The 17,968-nt window shown below is 37.2% G+C and overlaps 1 protein-coding gene across 1 annotated transcript; it reads left to right on the top strand.

Moving 5' to 3' along the window:
- Positions 1-10,943: 10,943 nt before the first annotated feature.
- LOC145664617 (uncharacterized) lies at positions 10,944-16,313 on the top strand. The gene is made up of 2 exons (XM_081731436.1): positions 10,944-16,084; positions 16,188-16,313. The coding sequence occupies exon 1, from the start codon at positions 12,609-12,611 to the stop codon at positions 15,801-15,803; it is 3,195 nt and encodes a 1,064-aa protein (XP_081587562.1). The 5' UTR covers positions 10,944-12,608; the 3' UTR covers positions 15,804-16,084; positions 16,188-16,313.
- Positions 16,314-17,968: the final 1,655 nt, after the last annotated feature.

Here is a 17,968-nt window from a genome sequence, read left to right as displayed (position 1 = left end):
AGTCTTGTTGTGAACGTGGTGAGATGATGGAAATTATATAAATGTATAAGCAAGCGAAGAGTGTATGTGCAATGATTAAAGAAGATTTCTGGTGATTATAATTTGTTACAGGAAAGAAGAAAAGGAAAGAAAAGAGAGACGAAATATAAAACTTTTAATATTGTTGTAAGTATTAACGAAAATAAACAACGCACAATATTTGGTAGTTCACACGATCTTGTGAACAGCATAAGAAATGAAATAAAATCGTTGAGTTTTACGTCGCACGATTATGCCGGCGAGGCTAAAGGAGACGGTGATCATGAGAAATTAATGAAATGGTGGAAGTGGGGGAACCCCGAGGAAACCCACGAACGCAGTGTTTGTCCACTACAAAGTTCACTGGGATTGAACCCGCGACCCTATGCCCAGAGGTGAACGATCTACCACTGAGCACCGTAGCCCTTGGAGATCTCATTGATTACATGATACAATATGTAAATCAAAATTATATTGTACAGCTAGTGGTCCGCACATCACACTTTCAGAAAAGTTCTCAAAAGTAGTGCAATATAGATATACTTAGTTCATTATTTTTATTTTCGTTAATGACTTCAAATTATTATTATTATTATTATTATTATTATTATTATTATTATTATTATTATTATTAGTTATAATAAAAAAGAAGCAAGTTTAAATACTTTTTAATTTATTAATAAAAATCCAGTATAAAATGGCCTCTATGCTGTATCTGGTGATTGTTAAATAAATAAATTAATTAATTAATATGCATTAAAATCAAATTACAAACTGAAATATAATTAGTGTATACAACAATTAACAAGGAAAGACGTTTAATTTTTAAGTGAATTTAGATTGGTTTAACTAGTGTGTATAATGCAGCGTTGCCAGACTCACAGCTCGGAATTATTCCAAAACCTGATCGAAATTATGCTAGATTTGGTCAAATTATGCTAGATCCTCATAATTACTAATTCAGGAGTTAAAAAGAAAACGAAGTTGAGATACGATAACGTAACTTAAAATACCCAGAGCGCAAGAATGCGTGGATAGAACTCAATACTTCACGCATCAAAGCTTTAACTCAACTAAACTAGTGCAGTCGTTGCCAGACTCAATGGCGTATATATCGTATAAATGAATGCAAAGCTTTTGTTTACATATTTTGAAAGAAAGTTACCTCGCAGCATAAGCGGAGTTGGGAATTGTCTGCTGGGGGGCAGATTTTTGGTCGGTCTCGGACCTTTCATTTCAGGAATAAAGATGGTCATGAAATCAGAAATAAAGATGGTGAAGTTGTCAAAATTTCGGGGGAGAATGGCCCCCATAGCTCCGCCCATGCCTCGCAGTTAGAGGATTAGAAAACCCTGGGTGGAGCCACAAAAAAAAAAAAAAAACAGAGCCCTTTGTAACTTACTTCGGAAAATGAGACTGCCTGTATGGTTTACCGACTGTATGAATCAATGGGAGAAGATACATTTTTGCCGTTCTTTTTCTTCCCATGACCAACTTCTTTCTCATCTCTAGGTTGTGCGTCTTTTTGATAAACTAGCTGAAATTGTGCTAGATTTGGGCATGATGTTAAAAGCAAGATGCTAGATGCTAAAGACATGCAAATTATGCTAGATCTAGCATCATTATGCTAGATTGGCACTGAAACATCGTAAAAAATTAATGTTGAGAAATGTGTCCTTTCGTCCATTGTTCAATTGGCGAAATAAAGTTCCAGAATGGAGAGCCAAATTATTCAAAGAATAGGTCAAAATTCAAACCAAGTTACCAAATTAGGATAATAAGAAAAATAAAGGAAAAAACATATCCCTTAATCTCAGAAGATGGAAACTCATGGTGCTGCTAAAAAAATCGGGATATAAAGTGGCACTGGAAAACTTATGTATAATACTCCCACCACAGCTTCAGCGCCTGTGAGGCTAACAACATCAGCCTTTAGTAATGTGTTTGCTTCTCAGTTTGTAAGAGTGTTTATTTGAATGTAGACCACTGTGATATCTACATTCTATTGTCATCCGTGCGTTTGCTAACATAATACTCATTAACTTTCCATTACTCCATGAAGCTTAGATGTATCAATATTAATGTATACACGACTCCAAAAATGCATTACCACCTGCAATTCTCCTTTTAATGCAATAGTGGGCAACTCAAAAAGCTCGGTGGTTGGGTTTGTTGCGAATTCGAAAGGCATTGAACCAAACATCAATTTTGTAACAAATATCAGTGTGGCTAGTGCTCTCAACGGGTCGGGTTGGGTCGGGTTGAAGACCGACCCGTGACCCGAATTGACTGACCCGACCCGACCCGAGTGACCTGACCCGTGATCCGATCCGATTGACCTGACCCGACAACCCGACCCGAGCTGACCCGACTGACCCGACCCGAGTAGCCTGACCCGACAACTCGACCCGAGCTGACCCGACTGACCCGACCCGAGTTGACCCAACCCGACCCGATCCGTAGCCCGGCCCATTTGAGAGCACTATGGTCACGACACTGGGTGAACGCCAAAATACACTCCCATTGGGAATTAAACCCGGATCACGTGTACCGAAGTCTTACACGTTAACCACTAGCTAGATCAAGCTGGGGATTTGTATATGCATGTTAATGAATATTTGGCACTTTTGAGGTTTGGTTATGTCTTTTTATAACTGATACCAGTGTCCGACGTGGGAGAAATTTATTTTTTTCTTGCTTTAGTTCTATGTGACGAAACTTTTATTCAAGGTCAGTGTTCTCACCTGCTCGAATGGCAGGGTGTCTTCTCGGAAGGCAGTAGCAAGAGTCTCTTGGCGGAGACAAAAGGAAATGGTTTAGCTAGAATGATAAGGGTTGAGGAAACGGAAGAACACGTGTGAATTTTTCCAACCCTTCAACTTTCATTCCAAAATAGGTTCTTATGATTCCGGGACCCGCGTCACTTTGATTTTTCTTTCTCGGTAATTAAAACGTATTTCACAGTATATATAGTTGCAAGTAGGAAGATATATAATATGAATTTTGTAGTTTAAAATTTAAAAATACAGTATGATAATTAATTATAAAGTACTAATTTTATTTCATCACTTTCAGCCCAACAAATGAAATTCAAACAATTCGCACCCTGGGTCTTGGTCATCAATACTGCGTCTTATTCTTTGTCTTGCACAGTCAAGTATTGGTCCTGCATTTCGTAGTCTTGGTGGTCTTTCATGCTATACAAGAGCCAAGAATGCTAGCCTCATCGGTACAAATAAAGACCAAGTGTGACTTTGATTATGGTCTTTCATACTATACGAAAGCACCAATGCTCATCGCTACTTGGTGATCACCAAAACAAGGCCAAGAGCAAGATTACTATGCACTTCGTCTTGCATATCCAATCTTTATCTTATTCTTGTATCGATGTTCTTGGGCTTGGTGAAATAAAATGAAATATTCAGTTTAAGGTCCCTCGATTCTGCACCGAGGCTAAGGGATATGGTGACCATGAGAAATGAATGAAATTGTGGAATGAAGAAAGTGGGAGGAAACAAGAGAACCTCGAGAAAACCCACTACACGGCGTTTCTCCATCACAAAGCCCACTTAACACAAGCTGGGATCGAACCATGGACACCATGCACCAGAGATGAATTCTCTACCACTGAGCTACCGCGGCCCTGCTTGGGCTTGGTCGTCCATATCCAATCTTTCTTTTGGCCTTGCTTAAACAACTGCTAGTTTTGTTCTAAATCCAGACTCCATATTGGCGTAGATATTAATATTACAGTCGATTTGTAAAATCAATCTTCCACATTTAAAAATTAAAGTACACACAAGTACAAAAATAAGCATTTACCATAAAAACACTAGCTGCAAGTGTTCAAAATAGATTTATGGCTTCTATAAAATCAATTGAAAATTGCTATTTTTAATTAGGCAGCTAGTGAAAAACAGCAGCTTTCACCTCCAGCCGAGTTTAAGCTCAACCTAAACTCAGTTGAAGAAAGTGAACTGACCCGACTGACCCGACCCGAGTGACCCGACCCGACAACCCGACCCGAGCTGACCCGACCCGTTTGAGAGCACTAAGTGTGGCAAACTGCAAATAAGAGAAAAATAAATTGTCTAGAATGACAATTTTTTTATCGTGACGGAGTTGGATGACATCAAAAGTTACAAAATGTTCTTACTTAGGCAATTCAAACAAGGTGAATGGCAAGAAACAGATATAAGAAGAAAGCATTTCTCTACTCCCCCCAAAAAAAAGAATCTCAAAAAAAGAAAAAAGTTACATAATGTAAAGCTTTAATATAAGAGCCCCACCCAAAATTTTGAAATTTGACACACGAAAGGCAAGAACAACTGAACCGAAGTGAATGAAATTGTGCACAGATATTGCAGACGTAAAAGAGGGAATACGGGTTTCGTATTTTCCTGGAAAAAACGGTTGGGTGGGGCGCGGGCCCCTCCAAACATTTGATCACGAAATATCAAAAGTGCTAGTAACAGTATGTCAGATGTGTGTAAAGGACATGAAGAATCAGTGGCGAAGCGTGCTTTAAAAACTGGGTAGACAGACACAAACACACACACACACATAATATATATATATATATATATATATATATATATATATATATATATATATATATATATATATATATATACCGGTATTTGTAGGGTATTTGGTTTTCACTTCTATTTTTAGTTCTGATATTTCGTACTGCATAAAGCATGCTGATATACATCACTATTCCAAGTAAGATGACCCCTGATAATTCATAAATATAGTAGACTTATTAATATTTGAGTTTTCAATATTCTTTGCAATAAATATTTACTCTGTTCCTTTAAGTATAAAATTTTATAATTAATGAAATTTGGTGTATAGTATTTCTTTCTCCGAAGGCTAGATTTCTGAATGGTACCACATTTGCTAGAAATGGGAAATTAGTTCCGCATACCCTCTTTAGGGATAGTCATTTCTAAATACCTTAGAAATGAGCTGTAAATTAAACATAAACGATAGAATTAAAACACCTTACACCTAACCTAATACCAAATAGGGCTTACCTTACCTAATACCTTACAGTCTTTTAAATGAGCTCCATACCCTTTTCTTCATTTCGGCGAAAATATTAATAGCTCTTTCTTTGGATTCAGGTATCGTACAAACCTTCCACACCAAGTTCGTTATTATAAGTGTCCGTAATTCAGGAAGTGTTCATAATTTGTCATGCTGTTCGTTAAATAAGTTTTCACTCTTTTCAGGGCACTTAATGAATGTTTTCAAAAACCTGAAGTTGATAGAATGCTCAATACCATATTTGGCAGCTTTATTGTCTCCCAGATATACGCTTTGAAGTTCATTACTGAGAATATATTTCAAATATTCGGGAAGAGAAATGTGTTGTTTACTATCGGAACATAAGTTGATAAGTTCATTATTAAGCTGATCTGAACAAAAAGTGTTAGGAAAGGTGGATATCAAAATTTTATCACGGGTATCTTGGTCTAGGCCCCAGACCAAGGCGATGTGTTCTTTTTAAAATTGAATCATGTGGTCTCAGGGGGGGGGGCGTTTACCGGGACATCTAAAAGTACTTATCATTCTCGCGAGAAACATAAAAGTGACAGAATTGCCAATACGTCTCAACTTTTCGTTACGGGGGGTCTTTTTTTATTCTAATGTTGGAGACATTTGGACAATATATATACTAATGTTCTCCAAGGGTACGTTATAATTTAACATTTTATAGAGGGAGCTCGAAAGATGGTTTAAAATAAAAACAAAAGAAGAAATAGCTGTCTGTTTTTTTTTTCATTTACAAATCCAGCTTAAAATAAACAAGATAGGCAACCCTTTAACCCTAGACAAAACAGCAAATGTCTTTTCGCAGGTACTACTACACAGCGCGAGTCTTTGGACTTGAACTTCTCACGTGGCTTTCCTCCTACTCTTCTATAGGTTGATGCAAGTTAAATGGATGCAGCAGAGAAATTATGTTCATGGTTTCGCGAGACACTTTGCTTTCTGTCTTTCATATAGAAGCATTTAAAAAAAAAAAAAGCTCAGAATAAATTATAGGAAATTTTAAGTTCAGAGTCCTTAAATTACATATTTTAAGTTAGTAATTTAGGCTTAATGGTTTAATAAATATAAAATTCTAAAGGTTAGACGCTGTCTACCCTGTCTCCACTCAAGCCTCGCTATTGCGAAGAATTGCAACGAAACTTTATGTATGGACAATACCCAAAAAATAAAACAATACGTTTTTTTTTATTTTCTGCAGAAAAACGGTTTTAAGGGGAAAGAGCCCCCACCCAAAATTTTGAAAGTTGCCGCCAGAAAGGCAAAAAGAAGTGAACATAAGTGAAATAAATTGTACATAGATGTTGTAGACATAAAATGAGGGAATATGGGTTTCTTATTTTCCTGGAAAAAAGAAAACCGTGTAGGTGGGACACAGACCCCTCCAAAACTTTGATCGTGAAATATCAAAAGTGCTAATAACAGTGTGTCAGAAGTGCTTGAAGAACATGAAGAATTGGAACGACACATTGTATAGGGACAATACGCAAAAAAATAAACGAATACGTTTTTTTTTAATTTTTTGCGGAAAAACGGTTTTAGGGAGTAAAAGTTCCCACTCAAAATTTTGAAATTTGAGATCAAAAGGCAAGAAGAAGTGCACGGAATCGAATGACATTGTGCACAGATATTGTAGACGTAAAATGAGATAATCGGGTTTCGTATTTTCCTGAAAAAAAGCGGTTGAGTGAGTCACGGAACTGTTGATTACGAAATATCAAAAATGCAAATAATCATACGTCAGAAGTTCCTAAAGAATATGGAGAATCGCAGCGAAACTTCGTATAGGGACAATTTGCAAAACAATAAATGAAACGTGTTTTAATTTTGGGGGGCCTAGGCTCCATCACAAAAAAAGTAAATATTACCGTAATTGCGCAGGAAGGAGTAGACCGAAGCAAATGAAATTGTGTATAGATACTATATAGACCCTATGTAAAATAAGTCCTTTCGTCTTTCTCAAGTGTCCCTATCCGTTTTGCTTCAAATTTGGCAGATCAACAGCAAACTGGAAATAAATCGACGTGTTTTTGTTTATGCGCAAAAACACTGTAAGGGTTAAAGGTGTTTCCTGAAATACTATAAAATACGCTATACTGTTTGTGCTTGTAGTTGATCTGCCAAATTTGAAGAAATCGGATGGAGACGCGACACTTGTGAAACACGAAATGCGATATTTTACATATTCAATATCTACTAAAATTTCATTCGCTTCTGTTCACTCCTCCCGCCACTCAACGCCTCGGTGCACTCAACAGTTCTTTTCTCTTTTCAGGAAAATACGAAACACGTATTCCCTCATCTTATCTCTCCAATATTTTTGCACATTTCATTCACTTCGGTCCAATTCTTGCCTTTTGGGGTCAAATTCCAAAATTTTGGACGCGAGCTTTTGCCCCCAAAAGCCGTTTCCCCCCAAAAATAAAAAAGTATTCTTTTATTTTTTGCCTATTGTTCATACACAAAGTTTTGTTACAATTCTTCATATCCTTTACACATATCTGACACACCGTTACTTGCACTTTCGATATTTCGTAATCAAAGGTTTGGAGGGGTCCGTCCCACACCCAACCGTTTTTTCCAGGAAAATACCAAAGCCGTATTTCCACATGTTACGTCTAAAATATCTCTGCTCAATTTTATTCACTCCGGCTCACTTCTTTTTGCCTTTCGAGCGTCAAATTTCAAAATTTTGGATGGGAACTTTTGCCCCTCAAAACCGTTTTTCCGCAGAAAATTAAAAAAAAAAACATATTCGTTTATTTTTTGCGTATTGTCCACACACAAAGTTTAGTTGCAATTCTTCATGTCCTTTACACACATCTGACATACTGTTACTAGCACTTTTGATATTTCGTGATCAAATGTTTGGAGGGGTCCGTGCCAGTAGTAGGCCCCCGCGTATGTCCAGCCGAGTCAGCAAAAATTTACTCGATTCTGATTGGCTGAGAGAGGTCACGTGACGTTAGGCCCCGCCCACGCGGGAAATTCAAATTTTCAGGTCACGTGGTATGACGTCATGAGTCACCCTGTGGGGAAATCCCTCATTCTCTTTTATGACCGGGATTTTTGAAAATTGTTCCCTTTTACGGGTAAGATGTGTGATTCTGATTGGTTGACAGCTGTCACATGATCTTAGACCCTGCGATATTTGAAATTCGTTCCCTTTTACGGTAAGATGAATGGTTTGGTACCACGATGCTGATTGGCTGACAGAGGTCACGTGATCTTAGGCTCAGGGATTTTTTAAAATTTGTTCCCTTTTATGGGTAAGATGAGTGGTTTGGTACCTTGAATTTGATTGATTGATAGCGGTCACATGATCTTAGACCCTGGGATTTTGAAATTTGGGTATCCTCTTTGATGAGTACTTTGGTACTACGATACTGATTGGCTGATAGAGGTTACATGATCTTAGACCCGCTACACGGTGAACAGGTCACATGGTATGACGTCATGTTTTACCCTTGCGGGGAAATCCATCACTAATTCGTTTCCTTTTACGGGTAAGATAAGTGCTTTGGTACCTTGATTCTGATTGGATGATAGAGATCACGGGATTTTAGGTCCTAGGATTTTGAAATTAGGGTGTCCTTTCTGATGTATACTTTGGTATCTCGATTCTGATTGGTTGATAGAGGTCACATGATTTTAGACCCGTCACACGGTGAACAGGTTACATGGGAATACCCCTCACTCATTTGTTTCCTTTTACAGGTAAAAGAGGGTGTCGCTTGTAGATTTCTTATAACACATTGTTGTGAGTTTAAGCGATTTATTGCTCAGTAAGCGCTTCATTAATGGAAACAGTGTTGCCAGATTTTTCTTACCTAAACTGCTCCGATTCTTTTCGAAACGGTTCCGCAGAGTACAAGAAATTTTAAACTAAAATTTTTTCGAACTAAAAAAATTTGTAACTAAAAAATTTTCAAACAAAAATTTTCAAACAAAAAATTTTCGAACTAAAAATTTTGAAACAAAAAAGTTTCAAACAAAAAATTTTCGAACCCAAAAAAAATTTCGAACTAAAAAAAATTGAAACAAAATTTTGTCAAACTAAAACATTTTTTAAAAACCAAAGTTTCGAACTAAAGATGTAAATCACATCTAAAAATTTTCAAATCAAACTTTTTATCGAACTAAACTTTTAAAATTTTCGAACTAGAAATTTAAACCAAGTTTTAGAAAAATCCTAAGAAATGTTTCTCCAGGAATCGAACTCAGGTCTTTCAAACCAAAGATGTGTATGCTAACCGTTTAGCTATGAATGAATTCGGTTTTAATCGTGCTTGGTGGGTTTCGAACCATGGTTCTTGAAAAGGATACACATATACTTTAAGAAAATAAATCTGACAGTGTAACGCTTCCGTTCGTGGATTAAAATAAAATGCTGATAGACTTTTTTTTTGTGTTGACATAGAAGTACATATGATTGAAAATGCAAACGTCATCGGATCGCATTACTTTTGTTTTACTACGAACGTGTCAGCATGATTCATGAAAAAAGCAAACATTGACATTCTCGTATGGAATATGAGGAAAATGAAATGTCGTCACAGTTACGACAAGTAGTGACATGATCCTGGCAGAAGGGAATTGGCATCGGAATTGCGATACTAGATGTTGTAACTATTGAGAAACGTGAATGACGTCACGATCGATTGTTACACATCGTTTTGGTTCGTGATTCATGACAAAAGCAGCGAGCGTTTTGATTGGTTCGTTGTGATGTCATTTTATAAATTTCCTCGTTTCTGATTGGTTGATGATGACATCGTTTTCGCAGCGACCTAAATAAAAATCTAAATTTCATTTTTCAAATCCTACACCGCTCTCAACTATCGAGTGAGAAGGTCTGTTTTTTAAAAGTGTCTTCATTTAAGAAGCTTTACTGCACCGACTTTTTGTTCATTGAATTTGAGGTAAGTTCAGTGAGATTTTATTTTTCACACAAGATTCGAAAATTATTTTTATTTCATATTTGTGGGGGTGGATCACTCATACACTGTTTTACTTTTAGTACGAAATATTTAGACTATGAAGAAATTAGTGGAATGGGAAAGTGGGAGTACGAATCAGGACCCCCACACATTAGAAGTAAGCACGATAAATGATATGGTTTAGCGTCCCTTCAGCTTAATGTTGAATGTGAACTCCCGTAGGGAATTGAGCCATGGCCAGAAAAGTGTGTACGCTTAGTTTTGAAAAGAATACATTACAAAATTTCAGAAACTATGCCTGAGAATAATATGGTTCGATTCCCTTTGAAACCATTAGCGTCCCCTTCAGCTTAACGTGATATTCGAGCAATCACCCGGGATTGAACCAAGGCCAGAGGTGTGTACGTCAATCATTTAGCTTAGTTTTGAAAAAGAATGTATGATAACGCATGAGAATATTAAATTTCAGAAAAGGGTTGACAGCGATCCGATGTGTGAAAGCAAACCCCACCGAGGATTGAACCAGGGCCTTCCACGTCCGAACCATGTACGCTAACCGCTTAGTCACAATAATAAAAAAAAATACGCTATACAGATTTTGTTTTGACAATTACGTATGTGTTACGTTAATGCTTGGTGAATCTCTTCAACTTGCAAACGCATCATTTAAAGGTCGTTGTGAGTAGAAAAAATGCTTACGCGTGCTTTATCACATCTCAGTACTGTTGAAACATTCATTCATTCATGCATTCTTTTTATCACTATAGAATGGTAGGTCAGTTACATGCTGATGTAATGGTTTCGAGTTTGACAGCAATAAAACACTCATTTCAGTAACATAATTATTTAAAAAAAACTTTGATTTCTAGTACACGTGCTTTCATAATGAGATTCTGAACGCCAGCGCCAGGGAATCAAACTCAGGACCTTTACATGAATTGCTTAGTTAAGAATTTATCATGAATGTTATGATTTCTTGTTTATCAGGTGATTAAGATTTTTCTTTCTTCTTTTCTTTTGTAGTAAATTCACGCTGCTCAATTCCTTTTTTTCCCATTACATATTTGTTTTACCGTACCTGTTTGTTTGTTTTCATTTTTAACCATGGCCGAATCGGGTTTTACTGTTTGTAATGAAATCACTCGTCATTATAGACGATTTATGTACGTTTATGTATTATGAGGTGTGTACGTCAGTCATTTAGCTTAGTTTTGAAAAGAATGTATGATAACGCATGAGAATATTAAATTACAGAAAAGGCTTGACATGCCCCCGACGTGGAAAGCAAACCCGCCGAGGATTGAACCAGGGACTTCCACGTCCGAACCATGTACGCTAACCGCTTAGTCACAATAATAAAAAAAATACGCTATACAGATTTTATTTTGACAATTACGCATGGGTATCGTTAATGTTTGATGAATATCTTCAACTTGCAAACGCATCATTTAAAGGTCGTTGTGAGTAGAAAAAATGCTTACGCGTGCTTTATCACATCTCAGTACTGATGAAACATTCATTCATGCATTCTTTTTATCACTATAGAATGATAGGTCAGTTAAATGCGGATGTAATGGTCTCGAGTTTGACAGCAATAAAACACTCATTTCAGTAACATAATTATTTTTTAACTTTGATTTCTAGTACACGTGCTTTCATAATGAGATTCTGAACGCCCCGCCAGGGAATCAAACTCAGGACCTTTACATGAATTACTTAGTTAATTATTTATCATGAATGTTATGATTTCCTGTTTATCAGGTGATTAAGATTTTTCTTTCTTCTTTTCTTTTGTAGTAAATTCACGCTGCTCAATTCCTTTTTTCCCTTACACATTTATCGCAATTGTACCTGTTTGTTTGTTTTCTCCTTTGTTAACCATGGCCGAATCGGGTTTTACTGTTCGCAATGAAATCACTCGTCATTATAGACGATTTAACATTGAAGGCAGAATGCTCGAAATTCAATTCAACGCACCACCCGTAGGAACCGATATCATACAGTATGTACATAATAGTTTCCAAGCAATGCTGGACCATTTGTTAGCCAATGTCGACAATGAGGCGATGGTTGGTTTATCAGTAATATCGCCACGCAACACGAATAAGCCATTTTGGGTGAGTTTTCGCCAAGCACGAAACCTATCACTGGAAACGATGTGGGCCTCGTTCGAAAGAGTGTTACAAAGTAACAATGCATTTCTCCTGCACGAACCATTTACCGTTCATTTTCATCGTGTGGATATTCCACGTGGCTACGGCGGCGGTTTGCGGCAAGGAGTACTTCAAAATGAAGAATTGTTACGAATAAAGCGAGGGATTGTACGTGTAAAAAATCAAGATTCGAGGTGTTTGGCGTACGCCCTTGTTATTGCTATTGGCCTGAAAAAAATAAAAGAATGTAGATGTAAAACGACATAAGCAGTATCAACATCAATCGAAATGTATTGTGGACGATGAAGTTGATGCGTTATGTTCAAATGCAGGAGTCAATTTGGATCATGGTGCCAGTGTAAATGAAATTCGACAATTCCAGGCATACCTCAAAGAATATAAAATTACTGTGTATACTAGTTTCACAGGCCGTGACATCATGTACGAGGGGCCCAATGATGAAAATCGCACTCCCATAAATTTGATTTGTTTGGCTGGCCATTTTGACATCATCCAATCTTTAACTGCTTGTTTTGCAACCAAGTTCTACTGTGAAGCGTGCCATAAAAAGTATAGTAAACGCAATGAACATGTGAAAAATTGTCCTGTAACGTGCTCCAAATGTTTACAGAGACCTCTATGCGACAAGAATCAAACGCTAGTGCTGTGCAACGACTGCAATCGTCAATTTTATGGCGAAGAATGTTTTAACAATCATCGTAATATTGTATATCATCAAGGGGAAGCTATATGCAAAATGGTGAAGCAATGTACTAGATGCTACAGAGTATATTCTTTTGTACGAAGTGGACAACGCCTTCATGATTGTAATGAGATCTTTTGCAATGTTTGTAAGAAGATTGTTCCGGGATCACATCAATGTTTTATGCTTCCCGATCGACAATGTTTGAAACCTGGTGTTCCTTCGCTCATGCATGCAAAGAAAGCATTATTGATTTTTTACGATATAGAATCTATGCAAGACAAGAATATTGGCGATAATACGTATGTACACGTTCCAAATTTATTGGTTGCACAACAATTATGTTATGCATGTGTTGAAAACAATAATATCCAGCAGTCTTGCAGTACGTGTGGTCAGCGCCAGCATATTTTCCAAGGAGAGGATCCAATTTATAATTTTCTCCAGTACTTGCGGGAACGTCGTCCCAATATAAATAGGATTTTCTGTCTCGCTCACAACGCGAAGGGATACGATGGACATTTTATCCTAAAGACCATGGTAGAACAATGCCAATGGAGACCTGACGTCATATTAAATGGGACCAAGATACTGAGTTTAACGTTGAATAATCTGACGTTCATTGACTCTTTGAACTTCCTACCTATGGCATTAAGTAAATTGTCAAAAGCGTTCAATTTACCCGCAACCAAAGGCTACTTCCCGCATTTCTTCAACACCAAAGAGAATCAATCGTATATTGGACCACTTCCAGAAACGAAGTATTATGGTGCAAATGAAATGGCCGTCGAAGACAGGAACAAGTTCATGCAGTGGTACAACGATCATCGTAATGACACGTTTGATTTCCAGAAGGAAATTCTCAAGTATTGTATTCAAGATGTCAATGTACTGCGACAAGCATGTGTTTCGTTTATGACGTCATTTGAAACAGAAACCAAAGTGAATCCCTTCTTGGAGACGATCACGATTGCCAGTGCTTTCAATTTAGTATTCCGCCGGAATTTCCTCAAACCCAACACCATTGGAATTCTACCGGCACATGGCTATCGATGGAGAAGTACCCAATCGATCGCTGCAATGCAATGGCTGGCCTACATTGAAAAAACCGAAGAAAAACAAATCTTACATGCGGCCCGACAAAAAGAAGTGTTTATTGCGGGATTCCATGTTGATGGCTACTACCAAGATCCTGAGACGTTAGAGGAGCACGTCTACGAGCATGCCGGCTGTTTTTATCACGGGTGTAAAGTATGTTTTACTACAGGCCGTAATCAGCCCATCTACAACAATCCAGAACACACCATGGAATTCCGTTATGAACGAACGCAACGCAAAAATGCAAGACTGCGTGAATTGGGGTACATTGTACATGAAATGTGGGAGTGCGAATTTAATCAGTTCTTAAAACAAAATCCTGCAATGGCGACGTATCTGAAGAATCACCCGTACATGAACCGCAGACCATTAAATCCAAGAGATAGCTTTTTTGGAGGAAGGACCAATTGCGTGAAATTGTACCACCAAGTCGACGAAAAAGCAGGAGAAGTAATAAAATATTTCGATATTGTCTCGCTTTATCCTTATGTAAATAAGTGTGCTAAATACCCTGTAGGCCATCCTAGAATTTATCTACAGGGTGATGAAAATATACCACCAATAAATAAAGTCAATGGTCTGATCAAAATGACGATATTACCAAGTCGCCATCTTTATCATGGTCTCCTGCCTTACCGATGCAACAAGAAACTACTCTTTCCACTGTGTGCTGCGTGTGCCGAAGAAATGAACCCAGACCCTACAGCAACGTGTACGCACAACGATCAGGAGCGATGCCTCACTGGAACATGGGTATCATATGAAATACAGAAAGCAATAGAATTAGGATATCAACCAGTGGAAATTTTTGAAATTTGGGATTATGACATTGAACAATATGATCCCATCACGAAAACAGGTGGCTTGTTCACGGAATATATCAATACGTTTTTAAAATCGAAAATGGAAGCTTCTGGCTGGCCTAGTTCCTGTGTGACCGAAGAAGACAAAACAAAATTCATACAAACCGTCCTGGAGCGTGAAGGTATTGCATTGGATCCGTCCAAAATTGAAAATAATCCTGCACGAAGAAGTTTATCTAAGCTTTGTGTTAACTCATTATGGGGAAAGCTTTGTCAGCGTTCAAACTTTAGCCAGACCACAATTATTGATCGGCCGGAAGAATTTTATGAAAAACTCACTTCCCCCGACATTAAACTCCATCAAATTGTACCCATCAATGATACGATGTTGTATGCGTACTGGGAGTACAATGAACATGTGCCTGCTCAAAACCGAAACACCAATGTCGTGTTAGGTGCATTTACAACATGTCAGGCACGTCTGGAACTGTACAAGTACCTGGAAATGTTGCAGGAACGTGTTTTATATTTCGACACGGATTCTGTGATATTTACAGAAAAGCCCGGGGAGCCAACCATTGAACCTTCAACGTACTTGGGATGCTTATCGGACGAGATGGAGTCTTATGGCCAACGAGCATACATCAAGACATTTGTCAGTGGAGGACCGAAAAATTACAGCTTAGAAATATACAATCCGGATACCAACGTCACCAGCTACATATGTAAAATTAGAGGATTTACATTAAACTACAATGCAGGACAGCAATTAAATTTCAACACGCTAAAAGAAATGATTACAAATCAATGCCGTGGACAAGTCACCATCACTATCCCACATAAAATATGCAGGACCAAAGACCATACCATCGTCACACGCAAAGAAGAAAAAATGTACAGCATCCGATACACAAAACGTCGATTTAAAGAACTCAATTCTTATGATACGGTTCCGTACGGGTACGTTAAAAAACAGAAGATGGAACTGGAAAAAGAAGATGAAGAAGAAAAAACTGTAAACACCCAATAAGGCCGCCATTTCTTTTTCCTTTTCCTTTTTCCACTCCTTAACCACAAAGCAGCAACACCCAGAAAAAATGAAGTACCCAGAAGAGATCATAAACCATCAACACCACCATCAGTGGAAGAAATGTAGTCATCTCGTACCGAAGGGGGAACCTTGACCATAAAGCAGCAACACCAAGAAAAATGCAGTACCCAGAAGAGTTCATAAACATCCATCAGTGGAAGAAATGCTGTCATCTCGTACCCGAGGAGGAAGATGAACCTAAACAGATCCATCATTTACGAGTAAGTTTTATTTCTCTCTTATCAATATTGACTCGTTTTTATTGTTTCAGAAAAAAAAAAGAAATTCATAAAGTAATCCGTCGTTTCTTCTTTTTCTTTACAGGATACGTCTACAACATTCGAAGATGATGACACGTCCAACATATTCATTAAACTAGATCCTGTATTTATTATGTTAATAAACATGTATAGGAAGAGCACATACTTTTCGTTAAAATACAACAAGTTGAAAAAAAATATGTTTTATTATTTCTTGAAACCCTGAACACTTGTTTTCAAATCATGGTAATCTTGAAAATTTAAGGTGGAAAATATATTCAAGATTTGGTTTACATGATTTTGTTCGAAAAAATAATTAAAGAATTTTTTTAGTGTCCAAAATTTGATTTTTAATTTAGTTCGAAAAAATTTGGATTTGAAAATTTTTAGATGTGGTTTACAACTTTAGTTCGAAACTTGTTTTTAAAAATTGGTTCGAAATTTTTTGAAATTTTTTTGGTTCGAAAATTTTTTGTTCGAAAAATTTTTGATCTGAAAATTTAGTTCGAAAGTTTTTAGTTTAAAATTTTTTGTTCAAAAAAAATTGTTTAAATTTTTAGTTCGAAAATTTTTTGTAATTTTTGTTTCAAAATTTTTAGTTCGAAAATTGTGTTTGAAACTTTTTGTTTGAAATTTTTTTGGTTCGAAAATTTTTAGTTTTGAAATTTTTTTTAGTTCGAAAAATTTTTAGTTTGAAAATTCTTGCACTCTGCGAAACCGTTTCGAAAAGAATCGGAGCAGTTTAGGTAAGAAAAATCTGGCAACACTGTTTCCATTAATGAAGCGCTTACTGAGCGTTTAAAAAAAATCTCTTAAACTCACAACAATGTGTTATAAGAAATCTACAAGCGACAAGGATGGACCCCTCTTTCACCATTGTTAAAATAAATGTATAATTTCAGAGGCATAGGCAACTAATTAATGGACATGATCTCCATACGTAAACGTATAAGGCAAGCTGTCTCTCCATCAAGGTAAGAAAACTGGTAATCATCTTATCTGTCAAAGAGAATGATAATATTTAAGGTAAACTTCAGTACAATATCATGATACCAAAAAGGGTTATTTAAGGAGGAGGTTGAACCCTCCATGGGAACTTTAAGGATAACCATAAAAAGGGGACAAAATTCTAAAATCCAGGTCTAGGATGGATCGCCGTCATATCGCTCTGTATTTCCCTCATGGACTGGGGGGGGGCTAAGATCATGTGACTTCTATCCACCAATCAAAATTGAGGTACCAAAACACTCATCTTACACATAAAATAAAACAAATGAGTGAGGGGTTTTCCCATGTAACCTGTTCACTGTGTGGCGGGTCTAAAATCATGTGACCTCTATCAACCAATCAGAATCGAGATACCAAAGTATACATCAGAAAGGACACCCTAATTTCAAAATCCTAGGACCTAAAATCCCGTGATCTCTATCATCCAATCAGAATCAAGGTACCAAAGCACTTATCTTACCCGTAAAAGGAAACGAATTAGTGATGGATTTCCCCGCAAGGGTAAAACATGACGTCATACCATGTGACCTGTTCACCGTGTAGCGGGTCTAAGATCATGTAACCTCTATCAGCCAATCAGTATCGTAGTACCAAAGTACTCATCAAAGAGGATACCCAAATTTCAAAATCCCAGGGTCTAAGATCATGTGACCGCTATCAATCAATCAAATTCAAGGTACCAAACCACTCATCTTACCCATAAAAGGGAACAAATTTTAAAAAATCCCTGAGCCTAAGATCACGTGACCTCTGTCAGCCAATCAGCATCGTGGTACCAAACCATTCATCTTACCGTAAAAGGGAACGAATTTCAAATATCGCAGGGTCTAAGATCAT

Source organism: Thermobia domestica, chromosome 11 (assembly GCF_964235325.1).
Source record: "Thermobia domestica chromosome 11, izTheDome1.hap1.1, whole genome shotgun sequence".
Taxonomy (NCBI): Eukaryota; Metazoa; Arthropoda; class Insecta; order Zygentoma; family Lepismatidae; genus Thermobia; species Thermobia domestica.
Note: the sequence above shows the minus strand (reverse complement) of the source record. Positions and strands in the feature narration are given on the sequence as shown.